Consider the following 15552-nt stretch of genomic DNA (forward strand, 5'->3'; position numbering starts at 1 on the left):
TCTCCCTCTAAGAGGAAAATCTCTGTGCATCCTGGAGCCTGAATCTCACCCATAGCAATGGGTGTAAGATGTCCCTGCCGAAAAAGATCTCTAAATGTTTACCTTGCCTGAACAGCTCTCACAGAACATCCTGAGTACTCAATAGGAGAAGTTTCTCAGCAAGTCTGTGTATACTCTGTAGAGTAAATCTCCCACAGTGTATACTCAAGGAACTTGCTAGAATTCAGAATTAAAGCTTTGCCAACAGGCTCTGTTCCACCGTTTCTACTATTTACAACATCCCATAAATTCCCATTGCATGTTGTAGCTTTCACTGAGTATCAAAGGCACTGCACAAAACCCTTGTCTCCCTTGTGAGTGAGGCTTCCCTGAAGACACAGATGAAATCGAGCAGAGAGAGAGGGAAAGAGAAGGGGAGGAGATTTAAATGGCCCGCATATGAAAAGGTAGTGAGGGGCAATTAGAGGCAAGTATGTCATTCTGCCGACCCAAGGCTCAGAGCACGACTGAAAATCGACCAGTGAAATTGTCGCTGCAACTTCAAATGCACTTTTTTGGGAAGATGGTGATTTCAAGATTTGGGACAGATTGGTACTGACTGCGTTTTTATTTGTTGCAAGCTTTCTGCACTGAATATGCTTTGTAACACTAGTCTAACATTATTTCAGTCTGCAGGTATTAAATATTTTTTAGGCTGCGCGGTTATTTGATTTTTAATGTGAAAGAAGACACTGCAATTTCATATAAAACTATTTTTTGCCAGTGCTATCTTATAGTCTATTTTGTCTCTGGGGCCTTATTCATTAGTTAGCACAGTCTACTTCCTCAGGTTACACGGGGCGAGGGAGCTACGTGACGATACACTCATTCTCATCGTTACTGAAGAGGGGACGGATGATTGTTTCACTGCTCTGGAAGTTCCCTGTCAGCATCTTTTCTCCGAGTATTTTTGGACTTTTGTGGATTTTTGGCGTGGATCGGGAACCATCATCCCGCTGCACCCGCAGACCTCACGACATGAAACTGTGCTTTGTCATCCAGATTGCGGTGGCGCTTCAGCTGCAGCTCTCACCTGCCCAGGTAGGAAGTTATGTTACATTCAATTACACTCAGTATTACATGAGGGGAGGTTTTTCTGTGGTTCTAGTGCAAAATAAAATGTGTCAGTGTCACATAATCGCGAATTAAGATTTTAATACCGTAGTTGTTTTAGTTGTATTGATCTACTAGCAGTAAAACAATGGACTAATGCAAATTCGGCAGGAATAATAAACACTTTTATTGGATATTTTATATCTAATCGCCTGTTATTAGTCTAGGAAATGTCGCTCCGTATTCAGGTACATTCAGAACGGTTGAGTCAGCAGATGCCTCTCAGACAGCTTTGATGTGTGGGCCAATGATAGCCCACTGTTGGCACCTTGATACATTTTTGAATGTGCGCCATCCTGTAGCCGGCTCATTCATTAGGTGGAACGTGACAAACTGCATCACTCTCCCTGTGGAAGAGATGATGCAAGCAGACTCACAGTTACATTTGGAGAAGCTTACTAAGCTTATAATTAGAGCCACATCATACTTTAAGAGCCGGTCTCACAGACATGGATTAGGCCTAGATCTTCAGTGTAGATTTCCATTCAGACATCAATTTGTTTTCCATGTTGGTTAGACTTTCCTTAAATTAAGTTTCTTCAGTAATTATTTGCTCATTGATATCAATGCGGGGTGAAATAAGTTCTGCAGGCTTGCAGCAATGTAGTAGAGGTATCAGACCCTGGTAATTTAACAAGCTGCTTAGTCTGAGAGTCTTGGCAATGTGCCAGGTAAAATTGGCAAGAAAGTTTACAGTCCTGAATTCTCTACTTTTCATCTGCACCTGCAGCTTTGCTTCCCCTCTTGTTTCTTCTCAGCATATATCTCCATTTTCAGTGAATACCAGGCAGTGTGAATAACGGTGATGATGATGATGATGATGATGATGATGATGATGATAGTGGTGATACTGGTGTGTGTGTGTGTGTGTGTGTGTGTGTGTGTGTGTGTCCGTGTGTGTGTGTGTGAAATGCTATTGAAACGTAATTTCAGGCCAGTCATATCACTGTCAGGCAACAGTGGATTAGCACAAAGCCGGTCTGTTCTCTGTTGCCTGGCACTGCCTGCCTTTACTCCGATATTGAAAATGTGCCAACAAGGAATAGGTCTGAGCTGAAACTGGAGTGAGGGCTCATTCAAAGGCTTGTGCCGTTCTGCAGAAACACTTGTAAGAGGATGTGCCACTGGACATTGGGACATGTGCCAAGTGCAGCTCCAGCATTAGAATCCATTCAGTCTCTGATTTCCTCCCGAGGTGGCAGAAGGCTGGCAGCTCCGTCTGACGCCTCTCATGTTTAATGCAAAACCAGGCCGCTCCTGCGTCCATTCACTGCCTTTGTCACACAGTTCATAGACTGACACTGTCTACTGGACTGAATGGCACCGTAGTGATTTTCCTTTTGCCAGCCTGTCTCCTTTGTATATAAATATTAGACTCGGACACACAGACAGCCAGGCTCTGAAGGATGGAGCAAGCTTTGTGTCTCACCAGATTCTCCATCCAGAGCCTTGGGAGTCAATGGGAGAGGCAGAGACGGCCACATCTCCACTAATCCTCATAATCAGCTCACGGCCTGCTTAGTCAAAACAGGAGTGACAAAATCCAGGACCCTCAACGTCTAGCAGGTTAAATGTCTCCCTGCTTCCCTGAAGACTGACGGCAAATGTAAACTGTGCGATTCTGAGATTCAACATCCTATCTCTCAAGTCTTATGAACCAGTAGATGAGAATCTCAGCTTCTTACTTCTGAGAAAAAACATGTATCCATTCAAAAAGCACAATGGGATACCTTCCCATTTGTCAATATGAAAAATGGAAATGTATACTTGCACAGCGTTCTTATTCTAATCCTTGAGTTGCTGTTAGAAGCTGAGGCAAGCTTTGCTATTTCTCATTTCTGGATGTTTCTTTGAAATTCAGCCGTACTTCTCGGAGTTCTCACACATAAACTGAAGAAAGACCTATCCCATAGTTTTTCTGTGCTACCACATCAGATTTTCTCAATGTGCTCAGCATAAACAATTCGCTCACAGGGAACTCCTTAATCTCATTTTGAGAATCAGTGACTGAGAAAGAAACAAAACTAAATATTTCACAGAATATTTTACAAATAAATATAAATAAACTAATATTTCACCTTATAAGCAAACAAGCAACACTCACAATACTACAACCGCTCTTTTTTTATTCATCGTGACAGTTCAAGTCATGAGGAGCACTCCCAGTCATTTTAAGTATGAGACTGGGCTGGTTAGGTGTCGGCCCTGCCAGGACCCACAGCAAACCATTCTGCAGACTGGCCAAGCAGAATGGAAAAGCAAACATTAGTCATGTGGCTGGCAAGACTATACATAACTTTCTCTCTTTTGGTTTCTCAACCCTTTAATATGTGCTCCTAATTGATGATTATGATTTCCCATCACTGTCCCAGCTGTAGCTGCCGACACCAGCTCTGTGTGGCTCATGCAGTTACTCACGTCCGCTGAGAGAAGGGGGGTAACCTCAACTGCCTAATAATCCTGCTTTACTACCAAGGATTTAAGGCATAGTTCAGGAATACCATTTTACAGCAGTTTGTCAGTGTCAATTGTTTCCTCATAAGGGCTGTGTGTGTGTGTGTGTGTGTGTGTGTGTGTGTGTGTGTGTGTGTGTGTGTGTATGTGTGTGCGTGCGTGCGTGCGTGCGTGTGTGTGTGTGTGTGTGTGTGTGTGTGTGTAGGAGAGAGATACATATTTTTACTAAGTCATGGGGCCCAAATGTGTCCACAAAAATAGCTTTCACTTTGAAATAGAGGGCACTTGTAGTGACCATTTTCCAGACCTCCTTAGGAAAATGATTATTTTTTATGCTTGACAGCAGCACAATAAATAGTTTAGAAGATACTCCTAGATATCTGCATTTGTGGTGTCGCACATAAAACTGACAGCTTTTGATGACAGTCAGCAATAGAATTAATTCCATCTTTTCGTTTGAATAATGCTTAGATGTAATCATTCATAGCTTTTGAACCATACGTGATAGAAACATGGGGTTTAGATCATTGTTTTTCAGGTGAAATCCTCTGTCGCTTAAATATGTTCTACTGACCCTTTAATGAAGTAAGGGATATGTTAAGTGTAGCCTAATATATCCTTCATATTGTTTGTTGGACTTCTTCACTGTAAGTGGGCTCAAGCTTGTTTTCAGGGCTATAGGGGTAGAATTAGTTAGACCTATAGTTAGGTCAAGCTAAGTTATAAAGGTAGTAATAAAGGTTGAGTAGAGAAAACCAATTCCAATTCTGCATCAGAACTGGAACTGATAAAAGTATACTGTACCACAATCGACAGGCATCAGTGCACTGCAGAATGCTCCGTTCCTGCAGGAGAACATCATTGCTACATTCTGTGATTTGTCAGCAAACAGAATCAAAATTGGAACTGATGCAATCCAAGCAATACTGAATCCTGACTGGTGCACGTTCATGTGTGCAGTGTGCATATATGTACAGTAGTAATTTATTTTCTCGAAACAGTCCCAGTCTCATATGGCTCTTCATAGAGGGTGGAAGCACCTGGGTTTCCCTTTGGAACAATGGTGGCCTGTCTCACGGCCTCTCGCTCACCCTGTCACCAAGGCTGTCCGACGGAGCATGGGCCATATTTGCCATCCACCGGTTATGTTGCTCACATTCCTTGACACTTTATTTTCCACCCTCCTGTTCAGCGTATTATTAGCACTTCCTGCGCATATACAGTGTATATATATATATATATATATATATATATATATACACATACATATATATATATATATATATATATATATATATGTGTGTATATATATATATATGTATATATATATGTACATGTGTGTGTGTGTGTGTGTGTGTAAAATGACAATTGCAGCACTATCTCAGTATTAGTGCTTGCATCCTGCCTGCACTGCACTCTAAAAAAATCGAAGAGCTTTGCCAAAGACTGCTCCAGTGCCTGTTGCCTCCTGCCCATTTGACAACTTTCCACACCTTCTAACAAAACCACTGGAATGCTGTATGTACCATGGCTCCATTGTCTCAGTGATAGTGTTACTTAAACATGCAGTTGAAATCTTTCCATGGACGCAATAAAACCTGACAGACACTAGTCACGTAGGAAGCAATACCACAAGTGTTGGAAGTGTGGATGGTTATACAAATCAGAAATCAGCTGAAGGACGTTCCACATTGTCTCCATTATATAGAAAAATCAATGAGCATTTAAAGCCTCTATATAAAAGATTATGAGGCTGTGGCCACACTGATTCATTGTGTCTGTCCGTCTCTGTTCATTTCAATTCATTTTCAATGAGAGCTGTCCGGGCAGCGCTGATGCCGTCAGATTTCCGTTCGTTTTGACGGACAGAAAGTTCAACCCAGTTGAACTTTTTCTGGACGGACGGATTCGTCACCACAAATCAGAGTTTTTTGTTTTTTTTCAAAATAACGTTGACGTTCCAAACAGCCCAACGGACAGAAATCTATTTGTTAGTAATTCTGTCCGTTTTCTGACAGATCAGTGTGGCCGCTGCCTGAGACTGTTAAATATATAAATAAATCTAAATTCCCTTGTATGAACTCCTTCTTCTTACCTACGTCTTTTGACTGTTTGACTGTGAGTGTTATGACTTTAAAAAAGTCTCTATCCTAACATTTCAGAGGTGATGTATGTTTCTAGTGGAGGAAAGCTCTCTTCTTCTGCTTGTATCTGTGTGTGAGGAGATGACTCTGTACAGGTGTTTCCTTTACATCATCACCAGCAGCAAAACAATACTTGAGTCTGACCATCTGTCTCACATAGAGCCAGTCACCCCGAGCAGAACCAGTACAGAGACTAGGAGCTATTTATGTACCGAAAACAAGGATGTAATCACAAAGCAGATCTAGTCAGGCCATAAAGTAACAGTTAACACCTGATACTCTGTATGTGTGTATGTGTGTGTGGGTGTGTGTGTGCATATGGAGGTTGGGAGAGGGTTGCACTAGTGTGTATGCTTTTACTATGTTTATTTTAAAGGAAAAATCCACCTTAAAACACTTGGACTTGGTGTATTTTTCTTATTCCTGCAGATATCTAGCCAAGCGTAGACAACTTGACGTCACATCAAGATATTTCCAGCGCAGCTACAGTGGAGTTTAATGTTTTCAGATATCTACATCAACAGTAAACATCAGGTTTTGGTGTCAGTCAGTCAGAGAATTCCATTGTGCAAGACGAAGAGATAACAATTCCCACTCTGATAGTAGCTTCAATAGACCACGGTGCAATGCAGCCACAAGACATGTTGCTTTTTGAGTAAGGGGTGCAGCTCTTGCTTTTTCTCAACTGGAAAAAGTCTCGCCCTCTTCCTGTTACTAATCGCTATTGATCTCTCCACCTACACATGTAACCCACAGCTGAATGCAACAAGTTCACACCCCTTCTCTGGGGTTGTCAAAATTAACTGAAGTAGAAGTAGATGAGGCAGGTTCAGGGAAAGTGGATACACCAAAAAAGTAAAACACACCACAAAATAACTCCTGGAATGCATTGAACATCACAAACTAACGATATGTAACAGTGAGTATCCGAAGGCGGATTCATCCTTTAATGTAGATGGTGTATTAAAGAATGTCAAAGCCAAAGTTTCTCCCCCTCTCTCTGTGTCTCTCTTATATACATGCACATCTTTCCAATTCAGATGCAACAATTCTGCGTGCATGCGAGGCGACGCAGCGGCAGTGACCTGCTGACTGATGGGGCTGTTATTTGCGTTGTCGTGGTACGTCTCTTTAGTTGTAATGTCGCGGCCCAGGGGAGAGGCGCAATCGCAATCAGGAAATATGGATTTCTCCTTCCTCCTACGGGGGAGGAGCGGCGGCGCTCGGGGCAGCCGTCTACTCAGCAAGCTTTAATCTCCCATCTGGATGTAATTTACTGTGGTTTACACAGGGAGAACAGCGTTTACTGTAATAGGGACCACAATTACCACCGGTCAGCCTTATCTGAGGACCTGTGTCGTGTGTGTGTATGTTTGTGTATGGCGTGCATGTTTTGTACAATGGCTGTGTGCATGTGTGTGTGTGTGTGTGTGTGTGTGTGTGTGTGTGTGTGTGTGTGTGTGTGTGTGTGTGTGTGTGTATGTGTCGGGCGGGGGGGGGGGGGGGGGGGGCATCCGTACATGCATTAATGGATTCTATTGAGGAAATGACCTTTATCTAAAACAGCATTTATATGGACCTTTACCTCTGCTCTGTCACTTTGCCCCTTGTGCCCCGTAAAGCAGCTTTTTCATCAAAGTTTTTGATTGAGTAAGTCTTGAGATGTTCATTATGTGAAATTTTGACAGCTACTCTTCTACTAGAATGTGGTTGCTTGCATGTAAGCAGACTCACTGCAGGATATAATCATTTGTATCTTAAAGACACTGGACTTTTAAACCTTCGTCTCCTGAAATTTTTGAGTTTCCTCAAAGTTATTCATCACACATTTGAGAGACACACAGTATGGTTTAAGGTTTCTGTGCCATACAGTTCCTAAACCATACAGTAACACAGTTGTTTGTGTCTGTTTTTTAATCTGTAGAATCATTCTGGCTTTAAAAGGCTCCTTTCACCTGAATCCTTTGACAAAATGCCTCAGATTGCTGCGGCACATTTAGCGTATGCTGTGTTGAAGTGTGTTGTTGTTTTGGGAGCGCTCTGTGATCACGAGCCCTGACCTGACCACCCGAGAGTCCCAGCTGGAGACTGTCAGACCTATAATGGCACTGCTGTCACTGTAGGTTCACCCCACCTTGAGTATACAAAACACCAAACACAACCTGGCCTTCTTTTGTAGCCGTTGAGAATAGATACAGTGACCTCCAAGCTCTTCGGGAAGAGCATGAGAATTGATGTCACGGTCATGGTTTTGTTGATCTGGATTCTCGAGAAAGGGATGGGTGAGTAGAGAAGTGGGGCAGGGGGTAATTCTGTTTCTCACTCGTCTATCTGTCTCAGTGCTTGTATTCACTTGTTCCGCTGTAGCGCTCAGTGCTGCTGTGTGTCTCGTGTTTGGAGTCAGTCTGAAGCTTCAGTAGGAGACCAAAAACATGACACAATTCCCCTGGCCCGTATGCTTTCAGGGGGTTGGAGGGGCAGGTGCTTCACTGGCCTGGATTGCTGGGATGGGGGCGGGAATGGTCGTTACATTGTTTTTTCCAAACCTCCCCCTCCCACTGACCTGCATCTCATTCTACAGACTGTTCATTCACATTGTCACCCTCACAGATTAAGGTGAGTTTCAGATTAAACTGTTATGGATAGCAGTGTAAATAAAACAGATAGAAGTACATTGAATACAAAAAGTGAAAGTGTATTAATGCTACATATAAGCCCACAAACCTTTCAGATTCTCTGTTATTGGGTGTGAAACAAAGCATGACTCACCCTGTTATGGTTTTGCAATCCAAACGGGAAGAGAACACAGATGACCTGACCCAGTTCCTGTGTCATCCTCCAGCCCATTCACCCGGGAGAAGAAGTTGCCCTGTCTATTTAGGCTGAATTGGCAAAGTGTCCTCTATGTATCTGATACTCCACACTGACTACTGCACTTTCTATCATCACTTAGACTTCTTCACACAGTGTCGGTAGAGTGTGGAGCTGGCTGGGATCCACGTCTTTATGATTATTGCACTCTGAGTGGCTATAGTACCTGCCATTACAGTCAGTGAAAAGGCCATTTCTTCCCCGAGCTTGACCCTCACTACTCAAAGCACAGAAATCCTTAATGGCCTTGTTTTTTTCTTGGTCCCCATCATGTTTTATTTTGCTCCCTAAACATGCTGCCCTTCCTCTGACAGATGGAGTTAAGCAAGGAGGTTAAAGATGACGCAGTTCAGCTGTGTGGGAGTGGAGAGTGAGGAGCCCTGGAGCCTCTGTGGAGTGACAGCAGGAGCCCAGGGACACAACAGGTCCTGTGGTCTGACCCAGGGAACCAGGGAACACACTCTTCAGAAAAATACACACTCAGATCCGAAAAATAAGAGACTAGTTTTCAAAGTGAATGCTATATTTTCAGTCCTGCTGTGACTGATGTAGATGTTTTGATGTACGCTGACTAGCTCCCTCTGACTGGCCGTCACTCTGCAAAGCACTACTCTCTGCTCAAATGGAGAGAGAGAGGGAGAGATGCACTGTAAGCACAATATCCCTGAGAACCAGATGTCAAGAGATGAAAACAACTACAGGATTAGGCATGGGAGCATGGCTATAATAGGCTGGGAGAGCACGAACCTCATTACATATCCAGCATGTTGATTAGCCAATGAGAATGGCTTCTCCACAGGAGGCCTCTGGCCCAACACTAAACCACTGACTGTCTTTTCCAATGGCCAGCTGTCCAGAACTGTGCTGAGTGTTCCTGGACCCCAGAAATTCATATTTATCATGTGTGAGTAGGTGTCCACCTGATAACTCCAATAACATAGCCACTCTCACCTACCGCCTCCTTACTCTAGCACTTAATCTAGGTTTCTACATGGATACTCACCCAAAATTGCACAAGGGATAGTTACATCAGATCCTGTGTATTGGTAAAAACGAATACCATAGTGCCCTCAAGTAAATGTAGACCATGTAGGATTGTGTTTTGATAAAATCAATCTCTAGCTGCTTTTTATCTGCATGTTTTATTATTTCCCTCACCAGCCTCTTTTGATGTTAAACTGATCATTCAGATGGAAGAGGTTTTGTTTTAAATCAAGCCTGCAAAACTCCCAGGAAATGAAAGTACAGAGGAGATAATTTGTGCTACTCTTATGACAAGCACAGTGGGGGTTTTTTTTTATTGTTGTTTTTTGCTAGTATCAGAATGTATCATTTCAAATTATTTCACGAAAATGTTGCAGATGTTGCGTGTTCAAGTGAACATGATTATACACAGTGGACACAGAGTAGAGGTGTCCCATTATCAGCCAAGACCAGAAGAATTTATAGTCAAGTCAAGTTTATTTGTATAGCCCTTAATCACAGTCAGTCCCAAAGGCCTTCACAACGCCCACATTATGAAAACAATAAATGAAAATGACACCCCCTTCCCAACCTTAGACCCTGACTGAGGACAGGGAAAAACTCCCACACAAACCTCATTAGGAAGAAAAAAAACGGAAGAAACCTTGCTCTTCCAGGACTTATGGAGCAAGTGTCTAAACAATTTTTGACTTTAAAAGGTTCTTCATGAACTGAATCACCTCCCAGTCAGCCTGTCCTCGCACACTCATACTGTAGCTACGTGAGGATCCTCATGCAGCCTTGCTAATCTGCCAGCGTTTGGGGGCAGCTCACTACAGGAGGTGCCAAGAGGCTGCCTTGTCTTGTCCAGGCTTAACCCTGAACCTGGGTCAGAAGATTCCCCCCCACCTCACCACATACTGAAAGGCAACTGAGACCGGAGCCAAAAAACCCTTGTGATGCGGAGCAGCCTCTCCCTAAAGCGCATGAAAGCCCATAGACAAAAAGAAAGAAGCAAATCATATGCCAATTAACACTGGAAAGGGATTTATTTTATGACCCTGGCATTGCTAGAGGATAAAAAAAGATGAATCAATGCCCCGCGGAGTGGGAAATGACTTTTAACAATAACTGTAAACTGAACTCTGGCTTTATCAAGCTGTGCATGAAGAATATTCTGGTAGCGGAGCTCACTGTGTCCTGTGGTGCTCTTGTACAGTCGACACAGTTCAGTGAACGCCTGCCTATAGAATAGCGCTGCTGTCACAGGAACAGCTGTACATTTTGGCCAGTTTGAAAAGGGGAGATGCCTGAGCAGTTCCTGTAGCACAGGGAGGATCGAGCCTCAAGTAGTTGACTGGCAGCTCTTGTGTATCTACTGATGAAGCTCTGTCATGTGTCCTGCTGCAGAAGAGAACAATCCATTCCTGCGACCCGAACACACAGACCTGCCTGCCACTAATACCGCTGACAAATACAGGAAACTGTCAGACGTTTAAGAGGAACCTCTGACGTGTGTGTGTGTGTGTGTGTGCGTGTGCGTGTGAGCAACTGTGTGCGTGTGTGTGTATGCATCATCATCAAAGCGGGACATTCCACTTCAGTCACATTATTTGGGAAAAAAAATGGCAGACTACAGCCCTGTACTGACAGATACTATCCTCACCCTCAAACTAATTTTGGTGCATAACAGGAAGAGGAGGCATTTCAGCTATGGGCAGATGGTGTAAAAAGCAACATGTATAACTTCAGCACAACTGAAATTTCTTCCTGTGTGTGTCTGCTATTATATAACAACTTTTGGACCAAGTTTCCCAGCCGATCGCACCATCAACGCGTACACAGCCAGTGTTACGGTATAGATCTCTGCAGGTATCGTCACAAAAACTGGCCGTGAAACGTAACACCAGCGATGATAACAGAGTGCGGAAGCAGGTTGTTTGCCGCCTGTCCAGCGCTTCTGCTGGAGGGTATTTTATCAAATGGAGATTTCCCTTCCTGAGATGGAGTCACCCAGAGGTTTTGTGTTTTCCCAGGCGAATGAGAAACGCACTCTGTTTATCATGGGATGATGGGAAAAAATCAGGACAGAGGGGGAAACCACCAATGGGAAAATAAATAGAGAGCTGAATCTTACACCACAGGAAACAGGTTTTGAACCTAAACAGTTGGGCACATAGAGGAATGTGATATATATAAGAGACAGGATCTGGTGCGTGTCAAAGAGACTTTTCCACAGTAGGGAGGGGAAAAAATGGTGTTTGCTCTCTTCATCTCACCGTAATGAGGTTTCACTGCTGGCTGATGCTGTCTGTATGAAAATGGGGCTTTGATTATCATATTCGACACCTGTGTTATTAAGTACAGCTTGTTAGGTTTGGTAAGGTGTGGGCATGCCTCTTACCTCTGCCTACCTTTTTATTTATTTTGCCCTTATCTATGTATCAGTCTCATCCATTAAAGTGTGGAGTCTCATCTAACAAGAACTTGTAAAAGGTTTTACACTATCCATCACCTTAATGTATTGTCACAGAACAAGTGAAGGAATGATCAATGATTTTGTAACCCGTTTTTTTTTTTTGTTGTTTTGCAGAGCATACCATTGTCAAGCATAGACAACACAACTGAAGGTAAGAATTTCTGCTTCTTCTCCCTGCATCCATCCATCTATCTATCTATCTATCTATCTATCTATCTATTGCTGTTGGGGAAGCTACTTTGAAAGTATAGTTTTACAACAAAGCTACCCTCTGGCGAACTAAAGTTAAGTTACTTTAAAAAGCTATTTTGTCGAACTACATCTGCAGTTTCATATAGTACCAAATCACATAAATAAAATGCAAAGAATGTTTATAAAGCCCAAAAAAGCTGTAAATGATGAAAAATTTGAATTTAGCTGAGCTACCACTAAGCTACTGCAAAATGTTATTACTATAATTAAAAGCAGCAAAACTAACACTGCCATGCACTGTTGCAGAACATAAAGAACTAAGTCCTTGAATCCTGTATGTGAGTCAGTCAATTATTTAGATGTGAATTTAGAGAGTAACAGGGCATGTGTGGACAAGCTGGGATTATGAGGTCAGGGTAGGTTTTGCAAGAGCCTTTAGCAGGGAGAGTGCCGGGCTGATGGATGAGCTCAGGACTTCACATCCTGCTCTCTTACCTTCTCCCCACTCATCCTCTTCCTCTCCCCACTTCACTGTAAATCAATGCCTCTACAAGATAAATATATTAAGAGTGTTAAAGACTTTCAACACTTGCAGCCAGAGAGGACTGAGAGGGCATGCAGCAGAGAGAAGGCCAGGCGAGCTGCTGACAGAGAATCAGGGAGTAGTAAGTTCCTGGACTGGCCTGCTGACAACATTACGCTGCGTGGCCGTCTCTCCCCGCTGTAGATCCCTCCTCAGCTCTCTCCTCCCAGCCTGTCTGCTCTTATAAACAGCTGTTATGGTGTCAGGCTCCACTGTGTGACCCCAGGGTCGCTGCAGTCCCAGAGGTGCCTGCGGGGCAGTTCGGCCAGGTTCTGCTCATGGCCATGTTTCCAACGTTTGTTTTCTCTTCCCTCTCTGTTTGTTCGGCCGTAGTCGGCCCTGTTCCACCCCCCGCAGACGACTAGACTGGGACACTTTCACACATATACTCCCACAGGAAAGCATGCATTATACAAACATTTTTACTTCAAAATGAAAACAGGATACGTATCGGCATATCGCAAGAGGTTTCATGTGTGTATGGGCATGTTATGAGCATGCTGTATTGTTGGATTATTGAGGGTATTATTCATGTTATGAAACTTGGACGGTACAAGCAAGTTGCACAAGTTCAGTACCAGTAGCATGGTGTTCCAGCAGGTCCCATTAACCTTTATAGACAAGCACACACGAGGTGTGAAAGTGAATTGCTCTCTATACAGTAAGATAGAATGACAGATGATAGGTGACAGGTGATATTCTGTAAATAACATCAGTAATAATAGTGCTCTTATGCAAATGTATGCATCTTATCATGTGAAATACAAGGTGGTTGGTTTGTAACTGTCCTGCGACCCACAACCACGATTCCATGCCGATTCCAGTCTCCTCCTTTCACCCACAGTGTTGATGTTCCAAGATGTGTGGGGTCGGAGCTTCTGCCGGACCATCGAGAAGCTGGTGGAGGTGGTGCAGGAGTATCCTGCGGAGGTGGAGCACATCTACAGCCCCTCCTGTGTTCCCCTGGTACGATGTGCAGGCTGCTGTGGGGACGAGAAGCTGGAGTGCCATCCCACCCAGACCTCAAACGTCACCATGCAGGTAAGACAAAGCATGGGTCCATCGACCTTTTTTCTTCTTTTCTCAAATTTTTTTGCGTCACATTAGGTAATTGCTCTGTTTTGTCCCTCAGCTGTTGAAAATTAGGCCAGCAGAGCGGGGTCAAGAATATGTTGAGATGACGTTTGTGGAGCATCAGACATGTGAATGTAGGTAAGAAAACACTTCATGCTTATGGCCTGTTATAATATATTCATAAATATGCAAATACTTAATATGATTGTATGATATCGAATGATGTTTTTTTTCATTTATTGTAATATTTCATCCTCAGAATCAGGAAACCCATTGTGAAAGTTGAACGGTAAGAACATGAATATGATTGTTATAATGTTCCTTTTGAAGCCGTTTAAACTAATAAGCATAATAACTTATTGTCCATTGTGTTCTTCCTGTAGGAAAAGACAAAGAGGAAGAGGAAGGAAGAGAAAGGAGAGACAAAAAATGAAAGACTGTGACAGGTGATGGCACTATATAGCAGACGCATCCCCTCCAACTATTAACTAGCAGTGTTAGAGATGCTCATCTGCCATTGTTCTTGCTTGTGTCCCTCAGGTGCCAGATCCCTCGCAGGTAACTGCGGTGGCAGTCCTGCCCCTGTTGCAACATGGCTCACTATTTATTTCCAGCCCAGTGACAGCATCAAGAGTCTCCTTAGCTCATCTATCAATACTGTGTCTGTCTGCGGCGAGAGACTCAAACAGCTGGGTTGTTCTGGTGACAGGCCCTCCTGCTGACGGGGAGAGCGCTTTTAACCACAAGGTTCAACAGTTAGTGCCTTTTGACTGGTGGAAACAGTTCTGTTACACACCTGACACGACGGACGTCCCTGGGAGCCGGTGCAATTGAGGACCAAACAGACTGAAAATAATATTGATGCCTTCTCTTTTATAGCAGTTATTATCAGCTGTTGTTATTTTCCCGTTTCTTTGGTATTTAAAACTGGTTACTCTTGATTAAAATGTATATTTATTGATACAGGTAAATATTCTTTGGACCAGCAACCTGGAGCAAGTTTGTCATCCTGTGTTCAAACTTCATCCAAGACCAATAAGACATGACAACATAGCACAGGGCGAACTGAGTGGGCAGTTGCTCTGTAAATGCAATAATGGAATGTCTCCCTCTAGTGTTTTTGGAAACAGTGTTCAAAATGATTTTATGCTGAACTACTTTGTTCTGTTTTTTCTATTTTATTTGTTTCAGTGAAAATCAGGGCCGCTTGTTTCCCATATCTCCTTATTGACATCTTCTACCTATCAGTTATGAAAGTAACTACCCCATAATTGCTTGTTCAATATGGATACACCTCCTCCCACACACCACGGGACAGGAGATACTTTTGAACAATTTTATCATCTACAAGTTCTGACCTAAACCGAGATAAATATTTATCAGAGAAGGAGAAGTTTATCAACTTAAGATATGTCCAAAGAAGTTTGTGTGTATAAATAAATAACTGTGAGCAGTTAATAAAAAAGATATATCAAATTTTCAAATATCCAATTTTCAACTTTCCTCAGAGAAATTGTATCTCTTTCACTCCCTCTCTCTTCTTTTGTTGGATAGTAGCATACCTGGATGTTGTGTCCTACTTCAAGGCCTAAATGCTGAAACAGTCTGCTACACTGCTGCAGAACTTAGGAGGTTTTACT

General features: G+C 43.0%; 1 protein-coding gene across 2 annotated transcripts; it reads left to right on the plus strand.

Moving 5' to 3' along the window:
* Window positions 1-498: 498 nt before the first annotated feature.
* On the plus strand, window positions 499-15374 carry pgfb (placental growth factor b). Of its 2 annotated transcripts, none has more exons than XR_011696931.1 (7): window positions 499-1080; window positions 12178-12214; window positions 13683-13879; window positions 13971-14046; window positions 14172-14201; window positions 14296-14358; window positions 14453-15374. XR_011696931.1 is itself a non-coding variant. In XM_071546596.1 (7 exons), the coding sequence occupies exons 1-7, from the start codon at window positions 895-897 to the stop codon at window positions 14472-14474; spliced, it is 615 nt and encodes a 204-aa protein (XP_071402697.1). In that variant the 5' UTR covers window positions 499-894; the 3' UTR covers window positions 14475-15374. The 2 variants fall into 2 exon arrangements, 1 of the variants encoding a protein (XP_071402697.1); XM_071546596.1 differs by having other exon boundaries at window positions 13971-14050.
* Window positions 15375-15552: the final 178 nt, after the last annotated feature.

Source organism: Centroberyx affinis, unplaced genomic scaffold, assembly GCF_046629955.1.
Source record: "Centroberyx affinis isolate AG114_WGS23_722 - 3 ecotype Tasmania unplaced genomic scaffold, CSIRO-AGI_Caff_v1 ptg000264l_1, whole genome shotgun sequence".
Taxonomy (NCBI): domain Eukaryota; kingdom Metazoa; phylum Chordata; class Actinopteri; order Beryciformes; family Berycidae; genus Centroberyx; species Centroberyx affinis.